General features: G+C 41.6%; 2 protein-coding genes across 4 annotated transcripts; one reads left to right on the top strand and one right to left on the bottom strand.

The window, feature by feature from the left end:
- The first annotated feature begins 1357 nt into the window (after positions 1-1357).
- Positions 1358-21315, top strand: ppp4r1l (protein phosphatase 4, regulatory subunit 1-like). 3 transcript variants are annotated; one of them, XM_084061453.1, is made up of 20 exons: positions 1358-1396; positions 2607-2630; positions 3443-3572; positions 4325-4431; positions 4595-4737; positions 4858-5004; positions 5321-5428; positions 6433-6498; positions 6794-6952; positions 7259-7383; positions 7815-8332; positions 10897-11225; positions 12867-12953; positions 13470-13655; positions 14852-15013; positions 15295-15395; positions 15932-16052; positions 17765-17899; positions 18395-18536; positions 18884-21315. In XM_084061453.1, exons 1-20 carry the CDS (start codon positions 1390-1392, stop codon positions 19027-19029), a joined length of 2943 nt encoding a protein of 980 aa, XP_083917579.1. In that variant the 5' UTR covers positions 1358-1389; the 3' UTR covers positions 19030-21315. The 3 variants fall into 3 exon arrangements, with proteins under 3 accessions (XP_083917579.1, XP_083917578.1, XP_083917577.1); XM_084061452.1 differs by having other exon boundaries at positions 1360-1396; positions 2586-2630; XM_084061451.1 differs by lacking the exon at positions 1358-1396 and having other exon boundaries at positions 2525-2630.
- Positions 21316-21832: 517 nt separating this feature from the next.
- On the bottom strand, positions 21833-24095 carry bcdin3d (BCDIN3 domain containing; the record flags this gene model as incomplete). The annotated part of the gene is made up of 2 exons (XM_084061770.1): positions 21833-23240; positions 23835-24095. 2 exons carry the CDS (start codon positions 24093-24095, stop codon positions 22677-22679), a joined length of 825 nt encoding a protein of 274 aa, XP_083917896.1. The 3' UTR covers positions 21833-22676.
- Positions 24096-27479: the final 3384 nt, after the last annotated feature.

The following is a 27479-nucleotide window of genomic DNA, read 5'->3' as shown; positions in this document are numbered from 1 at the left end:
CAGACAGACAGACAGACAGACAGACAGATAAACAGCTACTATACAGAATGTCATACAATCAGCTTACAGGTTACTGGTATGAAGAGTGAAAAATATGTACAAGAGAAGAAAGAGAAAGGGGGGTGGGGGGTAGGTTAAGACTTAGACAGGGGCCATTTTCGAATTGCAGCCTCCTGAAGGTGTATCTTTAGGGCAGTTTTGAAAGTGAGTAGGGTTTTACACTCCTTTACTCCTTTTGGTAGGGCATTCCACATGCCCTACCAAAACGTGATGTTTACTCCTAATATCCCACAAGGAAACTAAGAAAAATATTTCTTGTGTTATTAACAGACAGACTACTTCATTTTATCTGCTGCTGTGGAAGTAAAAAAATATATATGTATTTTGTTATTATTAATTTTGTTTTTTTGACAATCTTAGCTCGAAGTAAAATAATTTGAACAATATTGTCTGGTTGCGTCGGCAACTAATAAGTAGCCAATCACAGTTTGATAGTCCATTCCGGCTATGGGGTCTAATAAGGCTCTGTCTCCATCTTGAACTACAGTAGTGGTCACATGACAACACTCTTTTTTTTCTTCTTTTTTTTGTTTGAAGAACCACAAAACCGACAATAAGCTGTGTGTATGGTTAATGCACGTATATTTATGCCTATGTATGACACAGTTTTGTCTTTAGTATTATTGTTGTTCTTATTATGTAAAGATAAATAAAGCAGCATCAGGAAGTTGGTTTGAGGAAGTGGTCGTTGAGTGACAGCTGTGTGGAGGTGACATAGTGTTGCCATGTCTGCTTATTGTAAGCGACGTTGGGCTTGTTTTTCTGTAAAGTTTCTTGTAAATATTGATAGTTTGCGGGTTGCAGTTTTTTGGGGCTTGTTTCCAAAGTGTAGTTATTGCTTATTTGGGCTTGTTTCCTAATGTCGTTTAAACCAGTGGTTCTCAAACATTTTCATGTGAGGACCCACCAAATTTATATGTATTTGTCTGTGGACCCCCCCCCCCCCCCATCTGAAAACATTTTATACCAGGGTCGAGGGACCCACCCAAGATTTGTATTGTTAAAATGTCAAATTGTTTCAAGATTAAAATTAAATAAATAGCAGATCTACAAACTCACAACGAGCTTGTAGATCGGCTATTTTCAAATAGCCAATATATATGTTTAAAGTGCAAAGGGCTCGCTTCTTTTGGCCTTGTTTTCATAGACTTGTTTTTTTTAATGTATTTATTAGATCCCCATGAGCTTACTGTACAGGTACAGCAGCTCTTCTCCTGGGGTCTCAACAACAACAAGACCTGGTTGCTTGTTTCTCTCTCTCAAAACCTGGCAACGCTGAGGTGACAGCCCACACGGCACCACAGCAGCAGACAGAGCTAGAGAATCAAGATGGCAGGTAAATGGCACTTTAATAACACCCCTCTGCTCCACACACTTCCACACAGTGTTGTTTTGCAACAGCAGTTTGTGGCTATCTGTGTAAAAACGCTTACATGGAGACTCGTAGTTTACTGTCGTTTGTTTGTTTTGAAGCTAAACTGCTCAAAGCGAGCAAGTCGAGCTAAAAAGGGCTGGACAAGCTATGTTAGCTTAGCGTGGCTAGCGGGCGAGCTAACGCCAAGACCCTCGATTTTATACTTAAATATGCCGTTTAGACATCTGCTATCCATGTAGGAGACTTTACATTACCATGGTGCGACATTACTGGCCTTGTTTGTTTGCATACAGCCCGTGTAACGATGTCGAATTGTTGTTATAGCGACGCTTAGCCATGTTGACCTGACGTTATGCTAACGTTAGCCACATTGCTAACGTCATATTGTGAGCCATGGCTTGAGCAACAAACCACCCTCTGCTGCTTCGAACCATAACAAAGGAAGACGTTGCTCCCAGGCAGCTCATTGCATATAAACATCCACATCCACTGCGCGTAGCAACAACATGTAAAACTAGCCTGCATGTCCCTTTAAAGATTTGCAATTAAATACAGTTTTGGTGTGGGCATTATAGCTCTGGTTTATACGATTGCATGGCAATAACATTCATTCCATCAGCTATACATGATGTACCAACTGTCTTGAATTCACCTGTTGTTGTTACTAAATTGGCTCGTGTAATCTGACTTGGAAAATGTAAACCAATTAATCCAGTTGTATGTCATCATACTCAAGTAAACGTGATTTTGTTATCTAGCTAGCTGATATTGATTAGCTTACAACTGTCCATTTGATAAACAACAACCTGGACTGTGACCTCCACCTTCCTTCTAAATTTAAATGTGTTAATGTCAGTCTGCGTGGGATGGGATTCCCTGGGATTCCGGGGAAAACCCTGGTGTTTCCCCATAATATCTCACAGCAGGCAACTTTGTCTACATATCACGTGAATCTGCATGATGTCTCTATGTTCTAGCGAGATTAATTGGGTAGAAAGATGATAAGATGGACTGTTGTGAGATCATGCCAGTATAACTACTTTTATGTTGTTAAGGGGGAGTGACATTCTGTGTAGAGGGGTATGTTTATGTAATGTTGATTACATGTTTGCCACGATGCCTTTCCCCTCTTATTGCCTTATTGTTTCAGGTCTGTCTTTATACTTTGAAGATGGTCATGATGATTTGGATGACTGTGAGTATTCTAATATTCTATAACTTCTAGAAATCACAAAACCATACAGCCAATAAGGTTTTTATTAAATGGTGTTAATCATTTCAGATTCAACTTTATATTGTCACAATACAGGTTTACAGGTATAAAAAATTGGGTGAAATTCTCTTACAAGCAGCCATCCTTTGTAATTTCAATTAAGGGGTAAAGAATAGTATTAGAGAATAAAATGAACAAGGGAAAACAAGTCAAATTTGTTTAAACATTACTAATATAATACTTCAAATATATACATAAGATGCCATGTTATTCACAAGTCCTTCCTTTCCCCTGCACATGTGTATAGGCAGAATGATATTTCTGGGAATCCTTGTTCGCTCATTTGAAATTTAAAGCTGTCAGTTGCCTCCACTCCCCCACCCCAACATTATGTTAGGTGATTCCTTCAGGGTACACACCAAGCTATTATTAGCAGTAATAGGGATCCATGTTGCCTGCATCGATCATGGTGTTAAAAACATTCTAATTAAAGACATTATACATTCACGGATGAAACCTTAATCTGTACAATGAGACCCTAGCCTTTTAAATTATTTGCACATTTGGAGGGGAGGGGTGAACCATAATGTTACTCCTATATTTAGCACAGCTATGTACAGTCAGTATATCATTTTGTCTACTGCAGTTCCATAATCACATGTATCCTTGTTTGAGTGTTCTTACGTAAAAACAAAAAAATCACATGCTTGGATATTTTGTTTTGGTACGTGTTCTGACATGCTTCGTCATGGTCTGCGTGCATTTGACATTGTGTCTCCTCTCTCTGGCCACAGTTGGTTTCGATGACTATGGATCAGAGTGCGATGGAATCCGCATCACAGCCTTCCTGGACGCAGGGCAGGACAACCTCACTCCTCTAGGGAGGCTAGAGAAGTATGCCTTCAGTGAGAACGTTTTCAATAGGTAAGCAGGAGGACACAGTCGGAGGACACAGTTCTGTTGATTCTCAACAGAAGTAAAACCAATAATTTTACTCTAACACAAAATCCTCAGTGTTACTCTATCCATTTGTAACTCCAGGAGTGTTCAAATCTAATGAATCTTAAAGCAAAGCCAGAATATCAGATAATTGGATGTCCATGACTGGCACAGTGGTAATGGCATGTTCTGTCACCCACTCAGAACAATATACTTTTTTATGACCATCCGCATTCCTGTTTATTTGCTAAGCACATACCTGGGCTAACGCCATAGAGCAGGAATGCAACAAGTCTTGATGCAGGGCATTGGGCAGGCTGCAGGGCATCCAACTCCTCTGTTTCAGGTCATGAACTTGTCACCCAACCTCAGTGTTTTTTCACACTGAGGACATGTTTTGTTTACTGTATGCATGCATTTTCTGATGTGGTTCTTTCAGCTTTCTGCCCGGTGAAAGATGAAAGCGTGCCCTCCATGGTTTATAAAGACCTCAGGGTGTGCTTTTGGCTTAGTTCAAACGTAGTGCCTCTGTAAATATTTAACAGTGCTCTGTTGCCCCCACGCAAAGCCATTTTAGGTCTGCTTTCCCTGCTCAGTTTGCAGGGTTCAAACCCTCCTGTCATGACCAAGTACATGAAATAATGTACTTGGCAGCTCCAACAGGGCCCTGTTATGCAGCATGCACTTGTAGGTATTGGCAGGCAGGCAACTAACCTGGAGCTTGTGTTGCTTTCTAGGCAAATCGTGGCACGTGGTCTGCTTGATGTGCTTCGAGAGTTCAGTGACAATGAGAATGACTTTATCAGTGTGATGGAGACAGTTGCCAGAATGTCAGAAGATGGAGGTAGATGCTTCTTTTACTTCTTTTTGCCTGTCAATTGGTATCTTATGCGTCTACAGTATATGCTAAGAGTAGAATGGTGGAACCAGTTAATTTCTCATTTAACAAAATATGACTTGACCATAACACTGTTGATCACACTAAAATTACACTTGTATGTGTTCAGAGCCCACAGTGCGAGCTGAACTCATGGAGCAGGTCCCCAACATTGCTATGTTCTTACATGAAAGTCGGCCTAACTTCCCAGCTGCTTTCTCAAGATACTTGGTTCCGATTGTGGTGCGGTATCTCACAGACCCAAATAATCAGGTGGGCACTGACAAAGTAAACTGGTTTAGTTGTTGTTAATATAATTAACCTAAATCTTTGTAACATGGCTCGTCTCTGTTTGATCTATAAAAAGTCGTTTTTGCATTTTGTTTTTTGCAGGTGCGAAAGACCAGCCAGGCAGCCTTACTTGTTCTACTGGAGCAAGGCCTCATCTCCAAGGCCGACATGGAGACCAAAGTCTGTCCTGTTCTACTGGACCTCACAGAACCCAGCAGTGACGACGACTACAAAATAGAAGCTGTTGCTGTAAGATAATCCTCTGATTTATCAAAATGAATAGAAGGTATTTAGGGGGTTATACATTACAATAAAAGTGTGCTATATGTATCAGTAGGGGCAGGTGTAGGTCAAGTGATTCTGTCTGAGTTTTTAGTTCAAAATAGAAATAAACGGCCTCAAACGGTTAGATTATAAACAGAAAACTCAGTTGGTTAAGTACAGCAGCAGAATCAATACAAGATCCATGGGATCACTGAAGCACTTCCTCTCTTGCGCTTTCCCATTAACCCAGGCACCTTGAATCCATCCTGTAATACACAGTGCCCTCTCTTCCCCCTTACAGATAATGTGTAAGCTGGTAACCATGCTGAACAAAGACACAGTGGAGCACCTGCTGCTGCCACGCTTCTGTGAACTGTGTAGTGATGCCAGGCTCTTCCAAGTCCGCAAGGTAACCAACAAATCTCCATGACTATATTCACCACCACCTCCTTACCCAACTGTTTTCTGGTGTCTTACCACTAAAAAGCAAAAACATTTGACTAAAAATATTGTCACAAAAAACTGTCACTGAAAATAATAGTGACCAGACCACCTATAGCTTGTTGAGGAGTATTTATGATAAACAGCTTGCGGTGCTGTGTGTGTGCTTTGGATACATAACATGCACCAAATTGGATACAGTACTTTTTAGAGTGCTTTTAAATGTAGTATTCAACGTGTATGGATTTTATGACTGTTTCCTGTCTCTTTACTCTCTCCTTACAACTTCACTGGTTCGATTCCAGCTGGAGATCTGTCTTGCATGCATTTTCCGTTCTCTGCCCTCAGCTTCCTGTTTCTCTATACTTTTCCATCTAAATAAAGAAAAATCTGCCTAGAAAGTAAAAAAAGAAGACTTAATATTGAATCACTAAATTGGGCTTGTGTATGTGTATTCAGGGTGGTAGGGCTCAATGCAGAGTTCTGATCAGCAGCATTATTTCAATTTCAGGCCAGCCTACATTATGCTTTTGTTTTCTGTTTGGAATGTTAATTTTCCAGTGTACATGGTGCCAGTTGGGTATTTAGGAGAAATACAAATTATCAAAACCCATGGGGATTTTCTTGAGAGCCTTTTCTAATTGTAAAAAGGGTCCATTTGGTTGTATTTATACAATCCCTGAGTTACAAATGGATAAATTAACCTTGATGATTTTACGGTAGTATTTACTTAGGCCATTCTGTGACCTCGGCTTATACCTCTGAAACAAGTGTTTCAGAGGTATAAGCGTGCGTCCAACATGGGACCCAAAGGATGAGGAAATTATTAATTAGATTTGGTTTTGTTTGACCACAAATGTTAAGAATGTTATTTAGATAGCATGTTGTTTACTTTGATGTTTACCTAGTATCCTTAACTAGCAATTTCTTTGCCTTTAACATTTCCCAACACCCTCTTTTATCCTGTTACAGGTCTGTGCAGCTAACTTTGGCGAGTTCTGTTCTATTGTTGGCCAGGATGCCACAGAGAAACTACTGGTAAGAGACTTTAAGACTCCTCTGTTGCTTAGCTTGCAAACTTCAAAAGCCATGTGTCTCTGTACATATCTGTGATTATGTAACACTAATCTTTCACAGCCGTTCAATAATTTCTCATGGCAAGTCATATAAGATAACAAACAGTAGGATAGCCTTATTGCTGTCATGAGACTTAGTTGTTTATTGCTTTCCATCTGTGAGCCACCCCTTCATCTGCACAGCACTTTTGTTTTTCAGATGCTGGATATTGCATACAAGTTGTAACGTGCCCCACTTTATTTTTATTTGTATGCAGATGTCAAAGTTCTTTGACCTGTGCTCAGACAGCCTGTGGGGCATCAGGAAAGCCTGTGCAGAGTGTTTCATGATAGTCTCCAATTCAACCTCCCCAGAGGTGCGACGCACTAAATTGTCCCCACTCTTCATCAGCCTCATTAGTGACCAGTCCCGTTGGGTAAGTACATCCTACACAGTAAACATAACACTGAGAGATGAACAATTGTCAATTTTTAAATGTAAAAAAAAAGGCATGAGGAGTGTGCTGTATATGGAGACTACACATTCTTCTGTAATCAGCGAAGATACAGGTGATCTTTGAGGTCATTGCATTGTTCATTATGGATTTATTGGCAGTTGGCAGTATGCAAAAAATGTTTTAAACGCACACCAAAGTGAAAAAGATATGTTTCATCTAGTTTCCTACGTCACTGTCAGAAATTGCTAAGAAATAAGCCATTTATCCATCTTCTCTTCTATCTAGGTGCGCCAAGCTGCCTTCCAGTCCCTGGGACGTTTCATCTCCACCTTTGCCAACCCCTCCAGCACAGGCCTTCTCTTCAGGGACGATGGAACTTTATTGGAAGTCCCTAGGTGTACCTCAGACAGGTAGGAACCACCTTGTTTCATGCACCCTTTGGCAGTGGCACGAATAGTAGGCTGTTGATGTTTAGAAGCAAATCTGATTGGGTGTGCTTCATCTGACGACATACAGAGTTTAGGTCAGTCGGGATCCCTTGATGCCTAAGCAGCCGCCTGGGTGTCATTGTATGTGCTTTCTTTAGGAGTGCATGATGCTCTGAAATCTCTGTAGCTAAAACGCCACGCTGCAAAATAGTGATGTTTAGCGACAAACCTCAGTCATAGAATATTTTCACATTTTTAGCCTAGATTTGTAAAGCTCCTACCCCGTTTTAGTTATTTTGTGCCCCAAAATGTTAAGCAGGGCTGCGCTCAAATACAGATGGAAAAACTCTTTTCCATCAGTATTTTTAGACACAAATTACGTTACGTACAATTTGCCCTGGATGTCATTGCAGTGACTCCTCCCTCAACTCCCTAAACTGCTCTGAAATCAGCGGGTGCCACACAGAGAGAACCATCACGCACACACCTCCCAACCAGGACGGCCGTGCCACACCTTCCCCAGAGCACTTGTCGATGGTTGACAATGAGGATATCCACTCCTTTGACGACACCCCTGCACAAACACCCGCAGTGAAGCATGGAGGCCACCTTAACACCACACGCAGCAACAACAACAATAACAACATCCCCATGGTCTTAGAGAGCAATAGGAACCATAACGAAATGGAGCAGGCGGACGAGAACTTTAACTCTTTCCACTATTGGAGGCCTCCTTTACCAGACATCAGCGGGGAGCTGGAAATGCTAAATAGGCAAACGTCAGAAAAGGAGGATAAGAAAGATGAAGATGAGGAGGAGAAAGAGGAGGAATGTCCTACCTCAAAGTCCAGCTCTGGTAAAGCCACCACTGACCAGATCCAGAAGGTTTTAGACTGCCTGCAGCCACATATGGATGACCCTGACGTGCAAGGTGAGACAGACTTTCAATATAATTACCTCTACAGTATATATGTGTTGTAGGACTAGTGGCTGATTTATACTTTGTGTTGCGCACCTAAAATTGACGATCTAAGATCTTGTAGATCTTCTATTGTAGACTCACGACACTAGCGCACTGCACAACTAAGAGTAGATCAGGTCTAATGCACCATTAGCTGCAACAAAACTGTCTTTTGTTCATGCTGTGCTGAAAAGTTTACTCCAGTGATGTCACTCACTGGGATAAAAAAAACATGAATGTGAAAACTACAACAACACTTACTTTCTGTTTTGTTATTTTAGACGATAATAATAAAGAAAAAAATTATAATAATAATCAGGTTGATGTAATAGTTGCCGTAGACTAGATGGGTGTGACTAGGTGGGGGTGGCAAATGTCTGCCTTTGAAATGCATTATGCCAGGGGTTCTCACGCGTTTTTATGCCACAACCCCATTTTATGAGGCAAGATTTTGGGGACTCCATGCTTTATTTATAGAGCAATTTCAAAGTGGAATTAAAGAATATCTTAAAATAAAATCATACATTGTTGGCCTTTTATACATGAATATTTATTAGACAATAAAATTAAAGCAGTGATTCCTGCTGATTTGTAGGCATATTAATTAAATTAATGAATAATATTGTAGCGCGGCGCGCCGCCAAAAAACACTTGGTTGCGACTTGTTCCTCACGTGAGCTAGTTTTCTTGGCCCAGCTTGTTGAAGCATAAGAACCCCCAGAGTTTTTTCCTCTCAAATTATTTTTTTTCGAGAGCAAGAGTTTTTCTCCATCACGGCCGGTCAGCTGCAGGCTGCTGGTCGGGTTGTCTGTGACCAGGACCTCCCCGCACGGCAATGTCACGTCATGATCCGTATTGAACGCAGTTTTTTGACTAAAATACAGATTATGGGGCTTATTTTCCTTGCTGGCACACACAACAGATACAATTTACCGGTGTTGATTTAACTCTGAGAGGGTACAAATGGAACCAAATGGACCTGTAAGCGTCCATTTTACCATCTCGGAGTAACAAACACACCCAAAACAACGCCACTTGAACATAATTCCTACTTAATAACTAGGCTATATAGTTTATGAGCAGTAAAATCAGTTCTTGTATCATGCCTCTACAAGGGCGTCCTCTTCACGTTTGTCGTTTCTTGCCAATGCGCGACCCAACGGCACCTGCCTGCAACTCCACTTTGGGACGCGCCCCATAGTTTGAGAACCGCTGCATTACGGGAATGGTAGGATACCAGAAAGTAATTTTCTCTCCGTGTAATCATCAATATTCATGAAAAGAATGAAATGAAAACCAGCCAACCAGCCAAATGCTGTTAACATTTTGGCTATGACTGATGAGGTTTCTCACCAGTTCTGTTGTAGCACTCGTTCAACAGTCAGCAGTCATGACTAGGGATGTCAAAAGCAGATACCGGTAGTTTTGGAAATGGTTAGCAGACATGATTAATCGGTTAATGTGAACGGCGGGGTCCAATGTGGATCTCTGACTTCTTGTGACCAGCCTGTGACATCATTTGTCTGACGTATGGGTTTCAGCACAATCGAAGCCCCTTGACATCATCCATTATTGAATTTAAAGTTTAAATATGGTTAAATTGAAAAAAGTGTAAACATGTGAAAAACATTAGTGAAGGCACTTCTGTGGCCTACTACCATTGTGAACAAGAAATCTGGTGCTGATTGGTCCAGTGGTATGCTATATTAGCTTCAGACAGACACCATTAAATATACATTAATGGTGTAGCCAAAGGCTGAAATGCATGTTATGATGACCCACATACCCAACTTGAATTTTTTTTTTTAAATGCATCTGCACATGAATGTTATATCAGAATGGTAGACATTTATTTAAGCTCCTCTAATAATAATAATTGCGTTGTAATCTGCACAGCTCAAATGTAATGGAAGCAACCTACACAGATCGACTCGACCCGGGCTTGTTGGCTAGTGTACATGTTTTTAAGGAAGATTAACATGACAATGTGTTCTGGTATCACTCGTGCAGTCTGTTGAGTTCACTGCCGAGAACCCTGGACTCACGGATGTCCTGGGTACACACAGATGGCATCTGGCTACGGTAGCCAGTCTGGGGAAATGGAGGCTGGCTGTGTAACTTTCCACCAATGTAATGGATTTAGAACATCTCTGAAGTAGCTCTCCACTTCATTTTACTGGCCCATTTCCTTCTGTAGTAACTAGTAGTTATGTCCGAGAAGCAGAATCTTGTTTTTATTTGTGTCCCATCTGTGCATGTGTTCTTGTATTTTAAGCTATTTAGCATGTTGCTTGTGCTGCTTGTATTCTAGCACCATGCAACTTTGTCATCATCATTCTCTGTGAAATGGTCCCAAACCATTTCCTTTTCCTTTGCTCTCTCTCTGATGTAGACCTCCTGGTGTGGAAATGCATCTTATGCAGCACATGTATTTATTTTGCAAATAAACCAATAAGCATATTCAGATATGTTTTAATAAATGGCTGTGAATTAGAATTTCAAATAAAATGTTTTGTTTGTGTGTTCACCTCCAGCTCAAGTCCAGGTTTTGTCAGCAGCGCTTAAGGCAGCCCAGCTAGATAGTCCGACTGATGCCAGCCCCACTGAACCTGAGCCACCCAGCCAACAAGAGAGCCAGATCGATAGCCAATCGGCGGAGAGCGACTCCTCCGAGGTCCAATCGCAGACTGACACGAGTCCCACAGAAGAGGAAGAGCCGGCAGAGCCTGTCCCGGCGTTGGAGACCTGCCCCGTCCAGGAGCAGGGGGAGAGGGAAACCCAGACGGAGACCCAGGAGGGCCAGGAAGAATCACCTCCAGATTCACCTGTTCTAGTACGAGACGACTCGGACCACAGCAGCGCGGTGAGTCGTGGTTCATTTACCACATTCTGAGCTCTTAGTGTAGGCCTGGGTGTAATCAAAAGAATAAAGCTAGAGCCTCTCTGACCGATTTAAGAGGAGTGTAATCAAAAGGATAAACCTAGAGATACTGGTTCCTTGCTCACTCGCTGAGCAGCATGTGAAGGCCGGTTCAGACTACACTGATTCAGCACGAATTTGCCATCTCCAACTTAATTCCTGCGTCGGGCCCAATTATGAATTTTGAGTAATCATTTTACAGTTACTTTTCCCCAAAAGTAATTAGTTACAATTTTCTCGTGCCTTGGTGAAACTGTGGGTCGAGACGTTGAGCGTGTTACATGTGTTTACACCCTTTTTAGCCTTGTGCTCGCTTTGAAAACATTCAAAACATAGGCTAAAATGCGCCGTATCTGGTCATTTGCAAACACGCATACATGCATGCTCCATTTCCGTATCTGCTCTAGACCCGGACCGGATCAGTAACCTGCAAATCGATGTGACGAAAAGTTAGTTTAACTGACAACTTGCTTTTGGCAGGGAGTAATAAGTAAAGTAATATTACTTTTGAAAAGATTCATGAGTAATGTATTAGCTTTTTTAAGTAACGAGCCCAACACTGGTTTTAAACCCTTTAGACTAGTGTGACAACTCCTACAAACAACCCTTTCATTGCGTTGATCAATTATGACCATAGAATCAGTGTGCACTGCCCAGGTGCACATTGTAATGAGCATGGCTGTAGCAATGCTACTGTACATAATGTTTATTTACTTAATTATATACCAAAGCATTATGTTTCAAATTAATTCATTTTTAATGCAATCCTTTATATGTAAAGCCCTACTGTGTGTGTATAATGTTTCCTTTTATATTGTATATTTTTCCGTGTTCGGGTATATTGATTTGATGGGACATTGATTGACGTGGAGATGTCGTGCACAAGGGGAAAAAACAGATACAAAACTTCAGGGAGTCTTTGTGAGACCTGTGTTGTTTGATCGCTTATATGGAATATATGCAATCTCTTTATGCTTTTTGTGGAATACAGCTGAATACCAAAACACACGCACCAAGTTAGTTATTATGGGGCAATTCATTTCAGTGAGATGTTTATTTTTCTTTGCGGTTGGGATTCTAATTGTCTGTTGGATTATTGACTGGACTAGGCTATTTGCATTGGTATTTAGTAGCCTGCTTTAGTAGCCTACTTTTCCCTTGTGGATCTTGTTTGGATTGACTTCATTTGAGTGTTGTGTTTGGTTTCATTTTGATCAGTGTGTTTGATTTCATTTTGATCATTGTTTTAATTCAGTGGTTGTGTTGTCTTCTTTCCTTCTCGCTGTGTTGGGAAACTACAGTGTACTGTAGGTACAGAGCGCAACAATAAACAAAGAATTATGATTCTCTGAATGCACTATGATTGACAATATTACAATATTTCTTGACTGGCTCGCACAACGTTGTGGAAGCTGGCAAGCGATGATTGATCAGCGTCATACTTCCAGTTCTTGGCCAGTCTCCTGACCAAGAATTTATTGCACTATAATCGCATAATCTGATATGGTGAACATCGTGAAAGATTGCACCAAAATGTCGTGCAGTCTAATCCTGGCTTTAAAGCTGAGTTTACATCTTCCTCAGGAGTCTGAACTGATTGAGAGCGTGGAGGAAGAGGGGAAGGACGATTCTCTCCCCTGCCTAGCGTCTGAGGAGAAGCCCAAGATCCAGGTTGGTGTTGCAAGTCCTGCTCTGTCCTCAAGGAAATGTTCAGCTAATCCCCACTGTCACTGTTTGGAGCGGGATAGGAATGTATTATTCATCACCTCCTCACCTAGCAACAGAAATATACAGGCTCAGGTGGCAAAAATCTCAAAATGGAAATGAAATGAGTTGGTAAAAAGTATTTTCTGTTACTGTTACAAACTACTAGTTTGTGTTAATACCTTGCCATTGAATTACAATTCAACCCCCCTCCCCCTTCATTTCTCCATTCCTTTCCCTCTTCTTTCTTAGCACTCTAATTTACTTGTTGGTTGACTAGGGTCATGGCGATTATCCCGACCTTGCACTTTGTAAGTCTCTCTGGATGAGAGCGTTGTCTAAATGCCTTAATTGTAAATTTCTCCCTGAGTGTTGTACATTCCTTTGCCTCTCTTTTTTCCCTCATCTCACTGCACTGTTTCATAACATCCATGTATCTACCCTCCCCTTACATCCTCTCCTTTTTTTTGTCTGTGTCTGCAGAATGTCATCCCACAGCAGCTGTTGGATCAGTACCTGTCTATGACGGACCCTGCACGCGCCCAGACTGTAGACACAGAGATAGCCAAACACTGTGCTTTCAGCCTTCCCGGGGTGGCCCTCACTTTGGGACGGCAGAACTGGCACTGCCTCAAGGATACGTATGAGACCCTGGCTACCGATGTGCAGGTAAGCAGGGAGACTGATGTTGAGTTTCATTCTAAGATGGCATATCCACTGTTGCTGGAGCTAATGGAAAATTCAATTTGTTAGTAGCTATTTTGAGCACTTTGTAGGATTAATGGGGCTTTGACTGACATTTTAACACTGCTAGAGGTTGGGGCCACTATGCAGGCCCCATATCTAGAGTTCAGGCGACCCTCACACCTACGCCGCACCGTTGATCCGACTGATATGCTCCTATATGGAGATCACTGTATCTGTCAGCCCTTGTCCCTTTTATGCCCATTTATGGAGATCCTTGATACCATCAGTATATGCCCATATATGGGCATGCCCCCTTTTGTGCCCTTATATGGAGCTGATTTCTTTGCGCCTGATGCCATGACACATTGAGTTAAGACAACACACTCCATATTTGGGTGTAACTGTATTGGGAACGCCTTATATGGTTATGGCTGAGTCATTGTGACATTAATCTGAGTTCCCAGAAGTTTTCGCCAGCTCTGGCGAGGAACTTCTGGGCCAGAGCCCTGGTATTTGTGGGCGGGATGTATCTTACGCTCTGAATCTGAGCGGACACGCCTCTTACCGGTCTGAGAGCTGTGCAACTCGTCTAAAAAGTCCGACGAGAGGCAAACAGCAGTACACAACAATGGCGGACGAAATTTCTCAAGGGGAAATTGCTTCCCGTCGATCCTATTTAGATGCAACACCTACTGCATGTGGATCCTGCCCCCTTTTCTTCATTGGCTGTTGATTTGAATCACAACGCAGTGGCCGCGCCCCTGCTCTCCAAGCTCCGACGCTAACCCTCCCAGACTATTGTGACATGAGCTTGACAACGTGGTCCGCCCGCCCGCTGGTCCTCCCTTAAGCCAATTTTAATATAGGATAAATTATGTAAAGAAAGGAGGACAGAACTGGGTTTATGTTTTAATTCATTTTACTCTGAGAACTTGGATCAAACAACGCTATGCAAAGAATATTAGCCCAGAATACACACACACACACACACACACACACACACACACACACACACACACACACACACACACACACACACACACACACACACACACTCACGTTTGTTGACAGTTGTTTCCTTTTTTGTTTTTTTTATTCTGCAAACGCTGCTTATTTCAACAGATCTAAATATTTTGTTCTTCTCTCTCCTACCTACTTCACTCTCAATCCACTCTCAGTGGAAGGTTCGTCGTACGCTGGCCTTCTCCATCCATGAGCTGGCGGTGATCCTGGGTGATCAGCTGACGGCAGCCGACCTGGTGCCCATCTTCAATGGCTTCCTCAAAGACCTGGACGAGGTCCGCATCGGTGTTCTCAAACACCTCTACGACTTCCTCAAGGTTGGCCTCTATATAGATCATGGATTAGAAATAATGGTTATGTTTAATTATAGTTGACATGAGGTCCTAAATATCTAAACACAAACCACATAAGCCAACATCTAATTATTTATTTTAAATTCTTGAATAATATACTGTAACTCAATGCTAATGTTTCTCGAGTAGAGTATATGTTGGATAAATTGTCATGGTGTCATTGGGAACAGTACATGCCAAAAACAATAGATAAAGAATTATCATTCCAATACCAACGCTTATTCATATACCTCTGTGTGTTGCAGCTGCTCCATGCAGATAAGCGGAGGGAGTATCTGTACCAGCTACAAGAGTTCATGGTAACAGACAACAGCCGCAACTGGAGGTTCAGATACGAGCTTGCAGAGTAAGTTTCCTTGACAAGGACTTAAAATAATGATCAGAACATGTTTACAGAGTAAGTCTCCTTGATGAGGACTTAAAATAATGATCAGAACATGGAACTCATTCAGAACACGGAACTCATTCAAAGTGTAATTCTATAAGTCATTAACGCTGTATTGCCAAGCATGACATTCATACATTGGAACTGTTGTTACTTGGCACTTGTAACAGGATTAACAGGATGTTGCATAACACGTTTAAGACATAGTAGAAGACAAGTAGAAATTATCCAGAGCTGACAATGATGTAAACAAAAAAGGCTTGTCGATGGTACTTGTGGTTCACTTACCCATGCGCCAGATCTGTTTGCTCTGCATTCTATGCAATGTTGTGTTTTATTTATTTATAAAAAGACATTTTCACTGTAGAATTATTTTTCAATCTTAAATGTTTTTATATAGTTTTTGCTTGTTTACGTTTTCATTCAATATTAAATCCGGCACATGCGCCAAATTATTTAAAAGTGAAGTTTCCTGAAGCTCTCTCTGTCCCCTTCAGGCAGCTAATCCTGATCATCGAGCTGTACAGTCACTACGATGTCTACGACTACCTCAGGCAGATAGCACTCACTCTCTGCTCAGACAAAGTCTCAGAAGTCAGGTGGATCTCCTACAAACTGGTGAGTCAGTTGTGATGCATTCTAATGTTGTGTGGAGCATCTAAAACGTGGTTGGGAAAAGCCCTTCGGTGGTGTATGCAATGGTAGTTGTAGAACATGCGAAAAAGCATGGATAATCAATATTGATGGACCATGTCATGACCGTTAGTGAGCAATAGATACTTTAAATCTAGGGATATGCATTCTGACCTAAATCAGATGAAAGAAATCTGCTATTCTGGCTAAGATTCTTCGAAGAATCTTATGAAACAGTATTGTCCCAAAAGATGCATATCAGAATAATCGATGTCGATTGGCTCGGCTGGCCGACATCGTATCAAAATATACTCTCTTCAGTGGTAAGTGGCATCCATGGGTATGTGGTTAGATCCAGCTTTGGGACAGTTGATAAAGCTTTTGTGGAGATCTCGTTCAGTCCCCTCATAGAGCTTTTCAATTCGAGTGTGTTTTCAGGTTCCACAAATGCCATGAGTGCTCATAATCCCTCTCCTTTCCACAAAACTAAGTGGCAGCATTTAGCATGTAATACAATGCACCATACTATCGTTTTATCCACCACTCTCTTGCCATTGGCCTCATAATTCACAGGGAAATATCTGGTCTCAGCGTGTCTCACTGGAGTGTGTTTATCTTTGGGAGTGGGAGGAGCCGGAGGGACAGGCAGGCAGTACTTGCTTGTCTGCGTCGTATAGGCTTCTTTGTAGACTACAGAGCCACTGACCGACAGGGCTCTTTCAGCAGGTCTAGTTGAGTGCAGATGTGGATTAAAAAAATCAAATAAAACAAGGTTTATTGTTCAGTTTGCAGTGCGTACCGACCCAAAAGCCGAACGGTTCAATATCAATACGTTTGTTTCTCCCTTAAAATAAAGATAGATGGATGGATAGATGTGTATAATAATAATAATAATAATAATAATATTTCAATCTTGAATCATTGGGAGACTGGTACATACATTCTACTCAATCACTATATAACCCTGATCGTTTGTTTTGATATACTTATCTTTGTTAAGAAATATTTGCGTTGAGGTTTTATGGCTGTAATCAAGACCATTGAGTTGGAAGTTTGGCTATGAAGAGTGAACGACGAGTGAAGTCCACATGGATGTTGATGTAGACACTCGTGTTGAACTTTGTATTCTCTGAAGATTGCCTTAATTGAGGGGACAACACTAAACCATACACTACCACTAGATCAGTGGTTCTCTAAGTGGGGTCCGGTGACCCCCAGGGGTCCTTGAGGGGGGGTTCCAGGGGGTCCCCAGCTTTCCCACTTGAACCCTATATACATCGGCTATTTTCAACAAATGTCAATAAAACATATTTTGAACATTTTAACAACCCAAATTTTGTATGGGGGTCTCTGGCACAAAATCTTTTCAGCTGTCCATTCCCAAATACATATTAATTCGGGGTTCCTTGACATGAAAATGTTTGAGAACCACTACCCTAAATAGTTTTGTCTTCAAGAGTTTCAAGGTGTGAAAGTTTTGGACACATAAATTACATTCATTTCTAACTAAGATTCCCAATTCCTTGCAAATTCTACCTGATTAGTTCCTGTTCTACATCCCCTGGCATAAGTTCCAAAGAAAGTCTAAAAATCATCCCATCTTGGCCGCATATTACATGTCTGTGGAGCCCAGTTTGTTTTTCCTTTCTCTTTTTGTCTTGATCAAAGTTCATTGTTGTTTCCTGTGTTGTGATCAGGTGGTGGAAATCCTCCAAAAGCTGTACGCTTGCGGAGCTCATGACCTCGGTCTGAACTTCATCAACGAGCTCATTGTAAGGTTCTGCCACTGTCCCAAGTGGGTTGGGAGGCAAGCCTTTGCCTTCATCTGCCAGGTCAGTGGAGTTATCAGGTTACCTACAACTATATGGAGAAGAACTGATTTCCCTGTGTCTTTCTGCCCGTTTTGAGTTTTTTAGTTATTTGAGTTGAGTTTATCTACTTGCTTGCATGTTTATCTCAAATGTGTATTTTTAAATGCAGTGTTGTTTGCAAAATATAATGGGGCACACACATCTGTTGAATACTTGACATTTAACAAAAGCGGTGCTTTGGTACATGCCCTGAAATTCATCAGCTCAAGGGGATAAAAAATGTCTGCCAAAGTAGGGTGATAGGTTTTTTGTTGTTGTTCCCCAGTAGGAGTCCAACAAATTGATTATGTTTTTTGTGAATGTATTCATTTTTGTGAATTTATTAATGCTGCAATATACAAGGTGTTTAAAGACTTGCGTGTGAATACATGCATCTGGATATGACCTGTAGTAGTATAAAAGCCAAATGTAAACATGACTGAACCGTTTGTTTTATGGTCTTCTACTTCCCCTCAGGCTATAGTGGAGGAGGACTGTATGCCCATGGACCAGTTTGCCCAACATCTCTTGCCCAGCTTGCTCAGCCTCTCCTCTGACCCTGTGGCCAACGTCCGCGTACTGGTGGCCAAGGCACTACGGCAGAGCATCATGGAGAAAGGTAGAGTTGGACAGTTGAAATTTACCAACTCACACCCTGTGCTTCTTCCTTTCCTTTCTCTCACACACTAATTCAGTAAAAAAAAAGAAAGAAAAACATAATTACTGTGGCAGTCCAGGCTCCTTAGTATTTTTCTCACTTGGTACAAAACAGACGGTAGGAAAACTGGAGAGGGAGATGAAGGGCATCCCTTGTCCAACAGGGGCACCAGGGGGTCTTGGACTGAGTCGCATCTTATTTGACCAACAGTACCAGGGTTAGGTACCACTGCACGTGTCGGCCTGTGAGCTTTGTTTGTGGGTGTCCTTCTGTCCTTGTTTTAAATGGTGACTGTGTTGTGTCTGCAGCGTACTTCAAGGAACCGGGCTGTGCCTATTCAGACGAGCTGGAGGAGACGGTGATGACTCTGCAGGCTGACAAGGACCGTGATGTGCGTTTCTTTGCCACCTTGGACCCCAACAAAGCCCTGATGGACACTGCTCCTTTAATTTAGCCCCAACTCCCGACTTCCACCGTACCACCCACCTGCCTGTCTACTTGTCTGTCTGACTGTCTACCTGTCTGACTGAGCCACAGTCAGCTAACTGCCATCACCAGTACCTGACCGGACCACACACCACGCACTTGCAGGACAGACCTGTACCGCGGCACTGATGACCACTTGGCAAAGCCACACACAAACATGAGCCGTTATCATGTCACACAACAAGATACTGGGAGTGCTGCAAAATGCGACATTACATCCATGCACATCGCAACCCAAAAGGCGTACTTGTGGCGAGAAACAAGCATCCCATGTCTTTGGCCACCGATTGAGTTTTCCCAGATGATAATGAGCAGGACTCAGCAGTTAGCTGGACCCCCCACTGTGGTAGCAACATATACTTCCAGCTGGACTCCTAACTACCAAGCCCCCGCCCCAAGACTGACTCTTGGCTTTGTCTAATTGCGGACTTGTAAAACTGAGCGAAGTGTCGCTCACCAAAGCTAACTAAGAGCTTGTGATATAAAATAGATTTTTTTTCCCCGGGCGATTTTTCTTACTGCTTCTTTTTGTGGATTTCTTAACGAACAAAGCAGATGAGGCCTGTCTGACTCTGACATGTGCACACTAACTCAGGGCGACTGATCTGAACCCAAGCAGCATTAGCTTAAATAATTGCAGCAGCAGTCACCGCCATGGCAATGGTGGGTGACTCAATCCCAGGTGAAACCTCCTGCAGTCTGACCAGCCACACCACCGAGTAGCTCTGCTGGTGTCCCTCACCTCAAACGCCTCATGTTTTCCTCAGGCTTCTGAGATGTCCTCTGGGTTAATGTCTCTTTTTTCTCTCTCACTCTTTCTTTGCTGTCTTTCACTGTTTTGTCTTCATCGGCCACTGAAACCACTACTACTACACAGGAAAATGGACATGAGACTCCCATCATTCAGTGGACCTCTTGAATTTAAATCCATATCATGACAATTCTCTAAAGAACAGTTTATTGCTTCCCTCTGTGTATTAATGTGTTTACCAATAATGTGACACAGCATGTCTCCCCCAAGTGGCAGGAGACCAATGAAAATACCTCTATATGGACATGACTCTGGCCAGTGTGTCATATATAGAGGGGACGTCCAGGTTTTAACAGTTTCAACAGGCTTTGAATGTCCTTGATTGGTGATTCTAGAGGTGAGGTCTCTCTGGTGTGGATGGATTGGAAAAGAGAGACATTTAAAAAAGGGCTTATGATGAAATGGCACAGGGTGATGATGTAAACCTCAATGGGTGACGTGAAACCTTGGAAAGAGGAGGATTGCAAGCACACTGTTGGAATATGCATGTTCCCTCACATTAAAACCCCATCTATTTCCTTCTCTCTTAAGCCTGATTTACTTAGTTGCACGCTGATGTTGCGTGCCAAAAATGGCAGATCTACACACTTGCATTGTGAAGCGCTGAGCTTGTAGATCAGTTATTTTCGGCACGCAACACTGCGTGCAACGAACTATAAATCTAGCCTTACCCTCTTGTGTATAGTCTGTTCCACTTTTTCTTTTTAAGTTGACTACCTGATTATGTGGCCACGGTAGCTTTTCATTGGCTCTGACTGACCATGGTTGTACAGTAGGAAAAGGAATTGGGTTGTCGTTTAGCTCCATGGTCAAAGAGTTTAAGCGACTGAAAGACAACCGACCGTATTATTTCACCTGTAGTGGCGAAATGCATTAAGTATGAGGTTTCTCAATTTGAAACTCTTTGAACATTGTACAGCTTAAAAGAAAAACCTGTGGAACCAGTATGTTTATGGAACCAAGGCCAGTGTAGTAGGGTGTTTTTTTTTTTAATCTAACATGATACGTGTGAATATTATGGGAGCAGTCACCAAGTCACTTTTGTAGTCTTTTTTTTTTCCTTTGGAACTTTTTTCCCTGTGTATAAATGGTAACTTTTTTTTTAATCATAGACAGGACTTGAGAACTTAAGCTGATTTGTGGTGTGCTGTGCATCTCAAGTCTTTCTTCTTTCAAAAGGAGAGCTCACTGTGGTAATGCAGTGTCTACTCATCTCATCTGTCTGCAATTTGTGCCCATCTGTTTTTTTTATGTGGTAGAACTGTTAATATATGCATTTTATGAAATTTATTTTTCTTTTCAATTATGCACCATTGTTCAAAGATTTTATATCCTAACTTTGCAAAATTTACGACCTTTGTAATATTCAATGGTTTCTTTTAAGATTACATTTTATGTAATGTTATTTTTAGTATTCTGTAATTAAACTGATAATGAAAATTAGATCATGTGTAAAGGTTTCCATTTTGTTTTGCAGTGTTGCATTTTCTCAGGCATAATGAGCAGTAATCCAGCTTTGAATTATGGAGAAAAATATATAGCCTACTCATTCCACTGCTTAACAAAAAAGCTGCACAATCGCTCAATGAGAAATATTGCACATACTGTATCATACAGTATGTGCAATATTTCTCATTTGACCACTTAAAGACTCTGGCTAATCACTGTATTTAACTGTCATATGTGACATATGACAGTTAAATACAGTGATTAGCCAGACCGCTGGATACATATATTGTATCAATATGACTGAAGATGTAATACAACCAGGACTTTTCTAGTATCAATGGCTTCCTTAAAATTCAAGTAGCATTTTAAAGTTAAATGTTTTGTTTTCACCACAAGATTTCATTGATTAATCTAAAATGTCCAGCTTTCTTTCAGTGATTCTCCACTTTTATTTGTAAAATCTTTGATAGCACAAAAGTAGATATTAACATTATCATGTTACACTCCATCGCTAGAGGATCATCAAGCAACAGCTGCCCACAAAAGGTTCGGAAACAAAGAGTGTGTGTGCCCCAAGCAGCAACACTGCCCCCATGGAAAGATGCCACGTTTGTCCCTTCAGGATAAGGCCCGTGCAATAGGGCAAGTGGAAGCTGATGTTCCGTCATGCAGATTACGCATTATTTGGAGTCAGCCCTGGTTCCATTTGCTGGCAGGTGTGTGACTGGCACCTAAGCATGGGTCCTGCAACTTTGACATCTGTCTTTGGTACCGTTGTGCAAATCTTGCCTATAAATCTCTGGAAGAAAACCTATGGTTCCTCAGTGAAGCAAGGTTGAGGAACTCTTCTTGGGGTGTTGTCTTCCTTTGACTTGACCAGTCTCACAGAACTTGGTCCTAAGTTTGGAAATGGTACCAGGGCTGAAACCAAATAATGCTGCCACTCTGCGTAACGGAAAACCAGCTTCCTATTGCAATGTTTGCACGACAAACGTGGCATCTTTCCATAGGGGCAGTGTTGCTGCTTGAAGCATAAAAAACAAAGTTGCTAGACCCATAGACCCATGCTCAGGTGGCAGTCACACACCTGTGACTGGCACCTGAGTGACTGGCAGGTCACTCAAAACAAGAGCGATTATCAACAGAAGCATATTGGGGGATTTTGGGGCATTTATTGGGGGTGCTATCCACGCATTTACTGTAGCTGTGCTGCTCACTCCACGATTGCACAATCCTTACAAGCTGCACCTTGTTGTAAAGGTAACTTTTCGACGATAAAAATGATATAAAATACAATTCCAATTGGTATTATTAAAGGGGAGAAATAATCAGTAAAGCAGTATATTAAATGGGCTTTACTTCCGTTTGAATAGCAATAGCCTTCTGTCCCATGTGGTGTTGCCAAAGCTCTGCATTAGCTCCATGCCACAGTGCCTCTCTAAATGCGTGCGGGCGTGTTCTGCCATGTCCCCGCGGATCTTCAGTGTCTTGAAGTGGTCAAATTGTGAGCGACCCAACTTCCTGAGCCGCCGGGCCGCAGAGCGGTAGCACTTCCAGGGCTGAGCCTCCAGAAGGAGATGCTCACTGATGGAAGCAAGGCGAGACAACAACTCCAGCAGGGCTTCGTCGCCGTGGTTCAGGTGGACCCACATGGTGACAGCCAGGCACAGGCACAAGTGGAAGCAGGAGCATCCATGCTGTTCAGCGTAGGACAGTAGATGGCTCTGGCTGTTGTCCTTGGTGATATCCAGGTGGATGAAGGAGATGATCTGAGGGAGCGGATTGGTTTGTTGAGCCCGTTGAATGAGCTTCTCATCTAAATCGAAGCCCAAGATGTGAAGAAGACTGCCCTCTGCTTTTTTCTCTCCTCCTTCAGACGAGGCCTTCAGCAGATGTTCGTATAAAGCCACACTCAGTTCCTGTTGTACAATGGAGAGAATAGAGTAAAGTAAGAAACATAAAAAGAAAAGAATAATCCTTCTGGTACTTTTTAAATTAAGGCACGGGCAAACACAGACGCATTTCGGTGTCAAGCCTTCCTCAGCGTGTGTTAGACTAACTGCTCATTTTTGTATCTAAAAAGTGACCACTTAAGTCTGATTTGCTGTATTTTGAGTTTAAATGTGAAAGCTAGTGGGTGGCAATTGCCATCCCGGAAGCCCAAATGACACCCCTGGAGTAAAGCTCAATTCACCATGCAAAATAGTGAAAACTTCACTGACCATGACTAACCGTGATACTGGCATGACACTGACATGATACTGACCATGATACTAACTATGATACTGACGACCATAATACTGACATGATACTGACCATGATACTGACCATGACTAACCGTGATACTGGCATGACACTGACATGATACTGACCATGATACTGTCTGACATGATACTGCAGAGTTAAAAAAGGAAAAAGAAAAAAAAAGAAGGTATATGAACTGATCATCTGATTTGATTTGATCTGTACAGCCCAATAATAACAGGCCACCTTGGGAGTTCCATTATACATACCCCTGAATTACATCCCACGTCGAGGATCAGTGTGGGCTGATGGCTGGCGTTGTCGTAGCCCAGATCCTGAAGAAGTGTCGTGGGAATAAGATTCAGACGGTTCTCGGGTGGATTAAACGTGTAATAGTTGATGAAGTTGCCATAAGGTGCAGCACCTGGATCATTTATTTCATCATCAAGTTCTAAACGGTCCAATCTATTAACTAATCTATTTTCTAGTTCTTCTTGACATGAATCCTCTGTTCCACATGCTGCTGCCATCGCCGCGTGCGTCATCAAAATAATTCCGTGTAGGAACAAACGCTCGGTTAAATACTCGACTGGTTGTTTAGACCTCACCCAAGACCATGTGATGGGATCCAAACCAATAACCCATGGCAGTAGAGGGAGAAGGAGAAACAGTTGGGGGTAAACCTGGGACCTGATCCAACTCTGAGATTCCCCTTGCCCTTATATCAATCGCTACGGTGCGTGTGTCATCCTGGTGACGTCAATAACAAGACAGTCATATGCCAAGGATGGATGCCGTGATGTACGTCGGACGTACGTCATACGTCAGTTAGCTCGATCCATATGCCCAGTAAAAGTACGGAATTCAATATTTACTTGAGTAAAAGTACAAGGTATTGGTATGTACTTAAAGTACCAAAAGTAGAAAGTATGTCTACTCATTATGCAGAATGTCCTGTTTCACAAGTTATCATAATGTCTAAAATGTATAATGCGACACATTGTATGCTTGTAGATCTGCTATTTTCAAAAAGCCACAGTTTAAATTGGGCTGAAGTGGTTAATGTATGTTTTGTAATAATAATCAAAATCTTCAAAGTAACTAGTAAAGTTTTCAATGAATTGTAGTAAAGGTGGTACTATATTTTCCTCTGAGATGTAGTGGAGTAGAAGTATAAGTATAACTATTGTAAATTGTAAATACTGAAGAAAGTAAAAATACCTCAAAATAGTGCTTGAGTATTAAATGTACTTTGTTACTTTCCGTTATGATGAACCATGAATATGTATGTGTATTGTGTAGTACCCCTGCTTTGTCACAAGATGGGGCACTTTCCTAACATTCCGCTTATCTGAAATGATATGTCTGAAATTAAAGGTATTAATGCGTACTGTATGCATTCAAAAGCAGGTTGAAAAAAAAGCATAGTGGATTAGTAGCCTGGGATCAATACCATTTTTGGGTTTCTGATCCGGTCTGGACGGAAATAACTTTACGTCATCAGGTGGCCGGAACCCATGACCGGAACCTCTGGTTCCGTGCACCTACAAAATGATTCCCCTAGTTTAAAATGTGTTTAGTTTGGTATAATCGTTTCGTTTCTTTTGGTATAATAATCGTATGGTATGTTCATATTTAACTCGTAGCGCGACTAGCGAGACTAAACTAATTGATTCTCATTATGGGGGAAACAAAAACAATGTGACGCCAACCACGAATTATTTAACAATGTTGCCGTGTTGCCTGCATGTGAACAAAACTGTAACCTCGTGTGCATCTTCAAAATATGTCCGGGTAGAAACGGGCTGTAGTGCGTAACAGTCTGTAAGGAAACGCGCTGCAGTGGATTGTCCTCTGTAGCTTTCCGTAATACACCAAACGGCTGGTTAGCTAATAATTCACATTGCAGCGTTTGACATTGGGGGTGAATTAAATAATCAGCGGTTATCAACCTAAACAAAACAAAAACAAAGGTAAGCAAATGGAAACAAAAGCATCCGAATATAAAGGGACGAGTCTTTATTTTCTTGAGGTTGATAAATGTGCACATAATACCCTTTCTGTTGTTGCAGGTAGCGTGTTGTCATCTAGCTAACCTGACAGTGGAAGAGGGCTACACTTTGAGCCTGGAAACATCGACTTTTACCACAGTGTAAGTTAAACAGTTTTTAAATGAGTTATGACATTTGCCTCACTATAGCACGGCGAACAGCCATAGGTGTAAATAAGGTTCCTTAGTTTGGACATAATCATTGGTGTGTAGAGTTCAAAAACATTTACTCAAGTACAGTACAATTGAGATATTTTTTACTTTACTGGAGTATTTCTAATTTTCAATACTTTTACTTGATTACATCTCCGAGGAAAATATTGTACTTTTACTACACTACAATTATTGGACAACTTTAGTTACTAGTTACTTTGTAGATTTTAAATATTACAACAAAATATGCTTTATAACCACTTAAGCCCTATAGACTTCGGGTATATTTGAAGCTATCTACAAGCCCAGCTTGTAGATCTGCTATTTTAAAATGATTTTATACATTTTGAAAACATGAAATGGAAGATTTCTGCATAATGAGTACTTTATCTTTTGGTACTTTAAGTACATTTTGATGCCAATACGTTTGTACTTTTACTCAAGTAAATTCTGAATAACAGAGTATTTCTGCATTGTAGTATTGGCACTTTTACTTAAGTAAAAAATGTGAGTACTTCTTCCACCACTGGACATACTTTGGACATGATGGATGTTGTCCAAATATGGCAGAAGAAAACACGGTATAAAAGTGCCTCCTCAGTCATTGGTCAAGAAAAGACAGAGCTACACCTATAGCCGCAAGCAATTCAGATACTAGCTATGGCATCTAGAGTTGCAATACCAACCCTTGGCACCCCGTTCATCAAAACAGAAAAGTCGTATCTGTTTGTATTAAACAACGTTAAACTCACCAAGATTGCAGGCAGCTGTACGGAAATCTTGGATTATCCTCTTTGTATCTGTCAAGTCTTTGTTTCATAAAAGTCAACCAGACATGTTATGAACTACTTTGTGTTAATACATTCCGTGCAGGTGATTATTCTTCTAAGTGTTCGAGTTTGGAAGCGCTCGTTGGAAATCACTCAACGGTCCTGTGTATCACCCGTTTCTAAATTGCACATATTGCAGGAGGCAGCAGGACGTTGCAATATTGAAAATGAGTGCTTCCAAACTCCAGCAGAATTATCACCTGCACAGAATTTATCAACAGAAAGTAGCTAATAACATGTCTACGGTGGATTTTTATGAAACAAAAACTTGGCAGATACAAAGAGGATAATGCAAGCTTTCCGTACAGCTGCAATCTTGGTGAGTTTAACGTTGTTTAATACAATCAGATGGGACTTTTCTGTGGATGAATCTTGGATGAATGGGCTGTCAACGTATCGACAATCGCACATCCCTGAGCTTCAAGACTTTCCAACGCTGCTCGTATGATTGCTGTGGTCACTAACATAGGCGCCGATCCTGTGGGTGCTCGGGAGCTCATGCACCCACGGGAGACAGCGGGCACCCACTGGGAATGCGCTGGTCTGTCTTGACGATTTATATCAGGGTTGTTCACCTGTGTCTTTGAAATCTCTATTATGATACATAATAGAGATTACAATATTCATGTAACAAAGATCACAGGAGCAATATGTAAACTGACATGTTAACTCTTCTCACCTACAGCGACCTTCTCCTGGATCACCATGGCTTTTGGAAAGCGCATAGCTGACATTGGGTATCGGGCTTTCTCTACCTCCATGATGGCGTTGACACTCTATGGGGGCTTCCTGTGTGTAATGCGAGGATACCGCTACATGGAGAAGCAAAAACAGCTGCAAATCGCAGCAGAAAACCAGGACCCAGATCTGCTGAAGGACTA

This window comes from Gymnoscopelus microlampas (assembly GCF_963454915.1).
Source record: "Gymnoscopelus microlampas genome assembly, chromosome: 7".
Taxonomy (NCBI): domain Eukaryota; kingdom Metazoa; phylum Chordata; class Actinopteri; order Myctophiformes; family Myctophidae; genus Gymnoscopelus; species Gymnoscopelus microlampas.
This window is presented reverse-complemented; position numbering and strand designations above follow the sequence as displayed.

What these genes read in the sequence shown, in the direction of transcription:
- ppp4r1l (XM_084061451.1), top strand. Translation starts at nt 2,540, where the DNA reads ATGTTTGCCACGATGCCTTTCCCCTCTTATTGCCTTATTGTTTCAGGT. An exon ending in ACAAAATAGAAGCTGTTGCT is followed by an intron (nt 5,005 to 5,320) that starts GTAAGATAATCC and finishes TCCCCCTTACAG; the next exon opens with ATAATGTGTAAGCTGGTAAC. An exon ending in ACTCGGACCACAGCAGCGCG is followed by an intron (nt 11,226 to 12,866) that starts GTGAGTCGTGGT and finishes CATCTTCCTCAG; the next exon opens with GAGTCTGAACTGATTGAGAG.